Here is a 7,886-nt window from a genome sequence, read left to right as displayed (position 1 = left end):
ACCAGCCACTCCTCGGAAGGAAGGTTGGGCAATCCTACTTCCGTAGTGATACTGCCTCGGAAACCCAAGGAGGGGTCGCTATGAGTCGGGGCCGACTCGAGGGCACATAACAACAACAACAACAATGCTGTACAAGTCTCTTCTACTATCACTTAATTATAATGATTACTTTGAGTCAAACCAAAACCAAACTCACTGCCCTTGTGTCAATTTGACTTATAGCAACCCCTCCTTGAGTTTCCAAGGCTGTATCTTTGTGGAAGTAGATTGCCCAGTCTTCCTTCCAAAGAGTGGCTGGTGCGTTTGAACTGCCAGCCTTTTGGTTAGCAGTCAAATGCCTTAGAAAAAGATATTATAGAATGTAGTTAATTTTTTTTTTCCAAATTTGATACTCCGTTGCATGTTTTTTAGTTAAATGGAAATTCACTTAGTGAATATACCTGATTTCTCAAAAGATGACAGAACAATGAACCATTAGGATGTCAGTATATCTAGTTGCTGGCTGTAATTAAAAATTATAAAGTGGTATTTATTTTAAAGTATATTTTCTCCAAATAGGTGAAAATAGCAAGACTTTATCTTGCATATATCTCTGCCTTAAAATAGACTTTTGAAAAAACCTCCAAACATTTTTATCATATCAAGTTTTTATACCTTTTCTGTAATCATCACTTTTGAGAGCATATTATTTGAGTATTGACGGCATCAATTATCTGAAGTTTTACAGTTTGCGTTTAGAGAGTTAATAAGGTACAATTAAATCATTTCAACTATTCATGAATGTCCTGTTGTACTTAATAGGGTTGATTTGTCAGTGCTGATTTATACTTAACTTTCAATTCAAACATACAGATCATTTCTAAACTGACGGCTACCTTAAAAGAAAGAAAACTTTATACAGCCAGATGTTCAGAAAGTTAATTTATGATTTAAAGGTTAGAAAAAAATAAAAATTATATTCAGAGAGTTTAAAGAATATTCATGTAGTCTTACCAACAAATAATTATGAATTTAGATTTTATTTGACTCTTCTCTCACTTGCATTTTATGAATGAAATAAAAATTTGTTGAGTACAATGCGTCACAATGTAACTGGGACTTGGTAGCACCTAACAATTAGATTTTAGTTTCTTTGCTAAAAGTAACTAGGGCTCTTTGGAGAAATGACTGAGTCGAAGACTTGGAACCTGGAACATCTTAATATGCCAGGAAACGAGGAAATGTTAAAAAAAAAAAAGATGGCAGCATGTCATTGGGATCTAGGAACCATTTTGAAGGGGCTCTCACTGGCCCCAATCTGGGATAATTTGAGCATCAAAATAATTAAAAGTAATAATAAATTATAAGGCATTGAGAATAAGAAGGAATCCATGAGACTGTTCCAATAAAAATAATGCATATGTGGGTTTGTATGTACAGAAGAACTAGTGGGCTTGAGTGCCCTCTAGTAAATGTAAAGGGAGTGGTAGAATTGGAAACCATCATTTTGCCACCATCACAGTAAAGATTAGAATCACAAATGTATAGGAGAGTATAGGGGAGAAATTTTGATGAGTAACAGGATGTTTTTGCATGGTCCTAAGGCATCTGGCCTCAATTGGTTTCAGGGAAAAAAAAATAGTACCTAAACAGTGGAGAACTCGGCACCTTCTCTAGGTGATCAAAATTAACATAATCATTGAGGAATATGTGGACACCATGTGCCTCCAGATGTGATACCCTGACCAGGACACAATATCATTTAGGTACTGTTCTGGCCAGGAATGAATGCATTATCTGAATCCAGTCATAAGGGAAACATTAGACAAGCACAAAAATTTTGTACACTCTTTCTTTTTTGAAGTATTGTATTCATAAAAAATGTCAGTGTTACAAAAGTCAGAGTCTGAAGAACTCCCTATTAAATGAGACTAAATATAAAGGACTTACATTATCCTAAGACTGGATCATGTTTGTCAACAGGAAAATTAAATGCAATAAAGGACATTATTGGGTGGATTGACAAAATCTTTATATTGGTTGTAGATTAAAGTATTACATTTGTTGTTGTTGTTGTTATGTGCCGTCGAGTCGGCCCCGACTCATAGCGACCCTTCCTTGGGTTTCCGAGGCAGTATCACTACAGAAGTAGGATTGCCCAACCTTCCTTCTGAGGAGTGGCTGGTGGGTTTGAACTGCCAGCCTTCTGGTTAGCAGTCAAGTGCTTTAGCCACTATGCTACCAGAGCTCCTAAAGTATTACATAGACATTATATTTACCAAAGATGAAAACTTTACTGCGGTTTCATAGGTTATTTTTAGGGAAGGGACCATGATGGATCTGGCTTACTCTCAAATGACTCAGAAAAATGTGTGTGTGTTTGTGTTTGTGTGTGTGTGTGTGTGTGTAAAGAGAAAGAAGTGGTAAAGCAAATGTGACAGAATACTAACAGGAGTTTCTGGGTAAGAAGTACACAGGTGTTTTTTTGTACTAATCTTGTTATTTCACTGTAAGTTTGAAGTATTTCCAAGTGAGAAGTTATACACACATGTGCACACATGGTGCTAATTTACTTTTAATACTTAATTGATTTTAAGATACTAACATACATGCATTGCTTACAGATGTACACACTGATTTTTAATTTCTTTTAAATAGTGCTGGCCCTAAAGGAGATAACATTTATGAATGGAGATCAACTATACTTGGTCCACCAGGTTCTGTATATGAAGGTGGTGTGTTTTTTCTGGATATTACATTTTCATCAGATTATCCATTTAAGCCACCAAAGGTAAGAATTTAGAAGTGTATTATTTAATACTTACCCTTTTCTTCCAAAATCAGTTTATTCCGAAGATTGTATACTGATGTGTGCCTGTTTTTATTTCATTATATTTTTTATAGATTGAAACAGAAATGCTTAAGTAACCAAGAATTTAAAAATTGTGAAAGTAATTGAACTGCCTTTTATAAATAACTTTGTAATCAGCAGAAAAAAAAAGTTTAATGGTTCAGTGTAAATAAATATATATATATATCAAATTAATTTTGGATTTTTGATCACAATGAGGAAACATCCTGTAAACCTTCCTTAAGAAACATTAGGATAAAATGTTAACCCTTTTTAACAGCTTCAAGAAGTAAGGACTATATAACTTTAATTTTGTGCTACATAACTGGTCTTTATTGATAAGCTGAGAATTAGAAAACCCATAACAAGGAAGAGAGGAACAGATACTATTTACTAAACTCATTTTCTGCCCTCTGAGTAGTGGGTACAATGTACTCAATGTAGTAATGAAAACAGGGTGGCTGGGCTACACCTGTCTCCTTGTTGCCTTGTTCATTTGAAGTATGAATGTGGTAGAGAACAAATGGAGAAGGGTTGAGTTGTACCTTGTAACGACTGGTAATTATTTTGCAAAGCTTAAACATAACAGTTATGGAATGGTTTCCTTTCCTCACTTCTCATTCTAAAACACTCATACCAGAAGGTAAAAACTACTGAAATGAAGCCTGAGCATAATTATTACAGAGATTTCTGACGTGTCAGGGAAAAGTGTGTATCAAGTCTGTAAACCTGTAATTCTGATGAAATGTTTTCCTTTTCAATATGGTTCCTTATGTTTCCCATGCTATTTAAAATGTATATAGCAACTTAAAGCCAGTGTGTGTGAATGAAATTTAGAGTGTGTGTGTCTAATTTTTTTAAAGGTCAGACTATTTAATTCTGCTTAGAGATTAATTTTCAGAACCATATCCAACCAAGTAGTAACAATTCCACCTAGTGGTGTTTATCTCACATTGCAGACACAGAGGTCCAGTACCTTGAGGTATTTTTTCTTAACTACAGCTTTCATGTAATATTTGAGTGTTTTACATTGGGATCCCATCAGAATCTAATATTTAAATGATCTCGTTTAATGCTCCCAGATCTGCCGAATTTTATCTTGCTGAATTAATCAAAATAGAGGGGCTAAACCCTCATGTTAATAATAATTGTATTCACTTTCAAAATGGTGCATATTAACCAAAAGCAACCCCACTGCCATCAAGTCAATTCTGACTCATAGGGATACTAGAGAACAGGATAAAATTGCCCTGTAGTGTTTCTAGGACTGTAAATTTTTACAGAAACAGTCTGCTGCATCTTTCTCCTGCAGAGCATCTGGTAGGTTTGAACTACCATTAACCTGTTGGTTAACAGCCAAATACTGTAACCACTGCACCATCAGAGCTCCTCTGATGGTGATGTTTAAAAAAAAAAAAAAAATCCAAACTCACTGTTTCTTATAGGAGGGACAAAATGAAACTTTGGTAGAGTAGCTCTTAAGTAAATAATGATATTTATTTCTATATGCCTAGTTTTTTACGGGACCTCTAGTGGCTTGGTGCCTAAGGCATTTGACTGCTAACCAGAAGGCTGGCAGTTCAAATCCACCAGCCACTCCTTGGAAGGAAGACGGGGCAATCGACGTCTGTAGACATACCAACTTGGTAACCCAAGGAGGGGTTGCTATTTTTGTATGTTGAAGAGTTAGCAAAATTTTATTTTACACAAAATTCCATACAAGAGAGGAAAATTACAGAGGGAAAAGATCTTTAGATTTTTCTTAGCACCTTTCAGTATAAAATGGCAGTTGATTAATACAAGGGTTTCAGAATATGGTTCTATTTATCATTCATTGGAATTATTTTGATTAATGTAATGGTTATGCATAAATTTAGCATGTTAAATACTTTTGCTGAAGTCTCAATATTTTAGTATTTCTCAATTTAATGGTGATGGGTTTAGTTTTCCATTTTTTAAATATTTAATATTAGTTCAGTCTTTTTGCTAAGGTAATTTTTTAGTATTACTGATTTTTACTTGGACAAGTGAAAAATAAGTAAGATTTCTATAAGTGTAAAATAAGTAAGTTCTGGAAAAAAAAAAAAAAAGCCTCACTGTCATCGAGTCTGATCTGACTCATAGCAAGCAACCCCTTCTTGGGTTTCCAAGGCAAGATCTCTATGGAAGTAGATTGCCCAGTCTTCCTTCCAAGGAGTGACTGGTGGGTTGAACCACCAGTCTTCTGGTTAGCAGTCAAATGCCTTAGGCACTATGCCACCAGAGCCCATTTTGATGTTAGATACCATTACGTCTGTATAGTACTAATTATTTTTAAAGTTTAGATAAAGTTTTGAACTTGAAGAATAATTAATTCTCTTTTGGTCATGGATACTGTTGTATTTGTTGATTGTTAATAGCTGATGGATATTGTGTTTGTTGATTGTTAATAGCTGAAAGGATTCAAAATGCTAATTGTATTATGTTCATAAACTACTCTTTTATACTTGTTGAGTAACAACAGTCAATTACCTGGACATATTTTATTTCCATATTTCACAGCAGTACTAACAGTATGAATTATACATGTACAGTTAAATTTTCTGGAAGCCACCTTAAAAAATGTAAAACTAAATAGGTAACATTAATTTTTAATAGTGTATTTAACCCAATAAATCCAAAGTATTATCATTTCAATATATAATCAATATAAAATATCATTAATTATATATTTTACATTCTCTTTTTGGTGCTAAGTTTTTGAAATGTGGTATGTCTTTTACCCTTTTGCCCACCTCAGTTTTACTAGCCATATTTTATTCACATGTGGCTTGTGTTTACCATATTGGACAGAGCCGTTTTAGAGGCCCATACTCTCTTCTTCTCTACTAAACCAAAGGTCTCTAATTTTTTTTTTAAACCCTGTATCTTTCAAAAATAGAAAAACATGCTATTGAAAGTTTACTATTTTCTTTCCAGATCCCACTTTGGAGATCACATTATACTGCAAGGTCCAAGAGATCAGGAACTTTGCCTTTATTTCTTTGCCACGCCAGTTCACAAATTAACTACCCAGTTAGTATTTGTGTTTGTGGTTATATCAAAACTCTTCATTCAATATTTGTTACTATGATTTCTTTTCTTTTTCTCATAACATCTCAGGGATAAATTGGTTTCCTTTATCCAGTCACTGAAGACCTTGTTTATTTTATTTTACTTTCTTAGTTTAATAAGATAGTGATCCAGCTGTGTGGGAATGAGAAGGTGAGAAATAAAAAGGCAGATAGTGCTGATGAGTTAACCATCCTTCCTCACGGTCCTTCTTCAGTATTTTCTTATACTTGTGATAAGAAGTAGCTGAAATGGTACTAACATTTTCTCCTAATAAGAAACTTAATGTACTCTGCTCTTTATTTTTATTACTTTTTTTAAGTCTTTTTATTTTTTTGGCCCTATAACATTTCTGTTGTTCCTCACTTTCTGTCTTTAAAACTCAGGGGTGTGTGTGTGTGTGTGTGTGTGTGTACACATGTAAACACATACATAGATTAAACTATTATATTAAACTAAATGTTCATTTAGATTAATCAGATCAACTACCCACTTTGGTATAAAATAAATAGCTCCCTCTGTATGGGTTAAAAACAAAATTGCTACATTGAAACCATTTTGTTATTACTTAAAAATAATCTACGATTAACTTCACAGTTAAATTATCTGCTATTTAGTATCATTAGTGATGTGTTATCTATTATTTCTGTTGGGAGAATTCCAGTTGTTAATAAAGCATTCATTTGCTTTCTGTTTTTAACATAACTGCCCTTAGGTTACTTTCCGAACCAGAATCTATCACTGCAACATCAACAGTCAGGGAGTCATCTGTCTGGACATCCTTAAGGATAACTGGAGTCCTGCTTTGACTATTTCAAAGGTTTTGCTGTCTATTTGTTCCCTTTTGACAGACTGCAACCCTGGTAAGCAAATATTTATAGTAAGTGAGGAGTAGGTGCATTTTCTTGATTAGGTTAAATATAGAATGAAAAGTGAATGGTTTTGGTAAAAAGATCAGCGTAATAAGTTGAAATTACCTGTATCCTTTCATTTAGGATAGACTGAAAGTCTCTTAATAATTGCATTTCATTTGCTATTAGCAGACCACCCTACAATTATTTTCTCTCATCATTAGTCTACTTTCTAAATTATTTAACTGTACAAACCACTTCTCCTAGGAGTAAAGCAGTATCTCTGGCATTTTTTCTCACTCCTTCTGTATTGCAGTGTGCTTTAAAGCAAGCACTTAGTAATTAAGAGACTCTTTGTTCTCCTTTTTTTGATTAATGATCAATTATAGTTATATTAGATATAGTAGTATTGGATATAAAAGTTGTTGATAAGAGAGTTGGACTGGATTATGATAATATAAACTCACATTTTTTTAAGAACTTTGTAACTGCCACATAATACTTTAACATGAGTAACTGGACTTGATCAAGTAATGTTTAGGCCTAGGATTTCATATATAAAGTCTTAACTATGTGATCATCTTTAAAGAAGTAGACTAACTTAAAAGAAAAAAAATTGATAAATCATCAAAGGCTATTACTATTACCTTAGGGCCAGTAGTTCTACATGCACTGTAGATTGATTGGGAGGAGGGTAGATATGTATGTAGGTTTTAGGTAGATACTCACTGTAGCATCATTTATCAAAGCAAAAGATTGGAACAAAATCAACAGAGAATACAGCTATTAAAAAGAACGCTTTTTTTTTTTTTTCTTTAAGTGAGAAAGATAGTGTTTTTATAAATGTGTGTAATTCTTTGGAAAGAAATTCTGTAAAAGACTAACAGTGGTTTGCCAGGGAGAGAAATTTCTGAGTAGAAAGAGAAGGAAGAGACTCTTACTGGCTGTTTAGTACACTACAGATATACCATACGTACATATTTTAATTTTTGAAAAATAAAATTAATCTTAAAAAATGAATTTACTATTGTATTAGTCCGTTATTGTAAAAGTTAAGGAAATGTTTATATATTGGAGGACATTTTCTTTGTTGGTTACCAGGGGTGGGAGGGAAG

The 7,886-nt window shown here is 33.5% G+C and overlaps 1 protein-coding gene across 1 annotated transcript in view; it reads left to right on the top strand.

Moving 5' to 3' along the window:
- The window catches only part of UBE2E3 (ubiquitin conjugating enzyme E2 E3), a 147,721-nt gene that overhangs the window by 138,783 nt on the left and 1,052 nt on the right, over positions 1-7,886 (top strand). The window contains exons 3-4 of the mRNA XM_007936306.1: positions 2,638-2,770; positions 6,636-6,800. Of these exons, the coding sequence (XP_007934497.1) occupies positions 2,638-2,770; positions 6,636-6,800 (298 nt within the window). The remainder of the gene's footprint in view (positions 1-2,637; positions 2,771-6,635; positions 6,801-7,886) is intronic.

This window comes from Orycteropus afer, unplaced genomic scaffold (genome assembly GCF_000298275.1).
Source record: "Orycteropus afer afer isolate SDZICR_OR568_19922 unplaced genomic scaffold, OryAfe1.0 scaffold00001, whole genome shotgun sequence".
In the NCBI taxonomy this organism is placed as follows: Eukaryota; Metazoa; Chordata; class Mammalia; order Tubulidentata; family Orycteropodidae; genus Orycteropus; species Orycteropus afer.
Note: the sequence above shows the minus strand (reverse complement) of the source record. Positions and strands in the feature narration are given on the sequence as shown.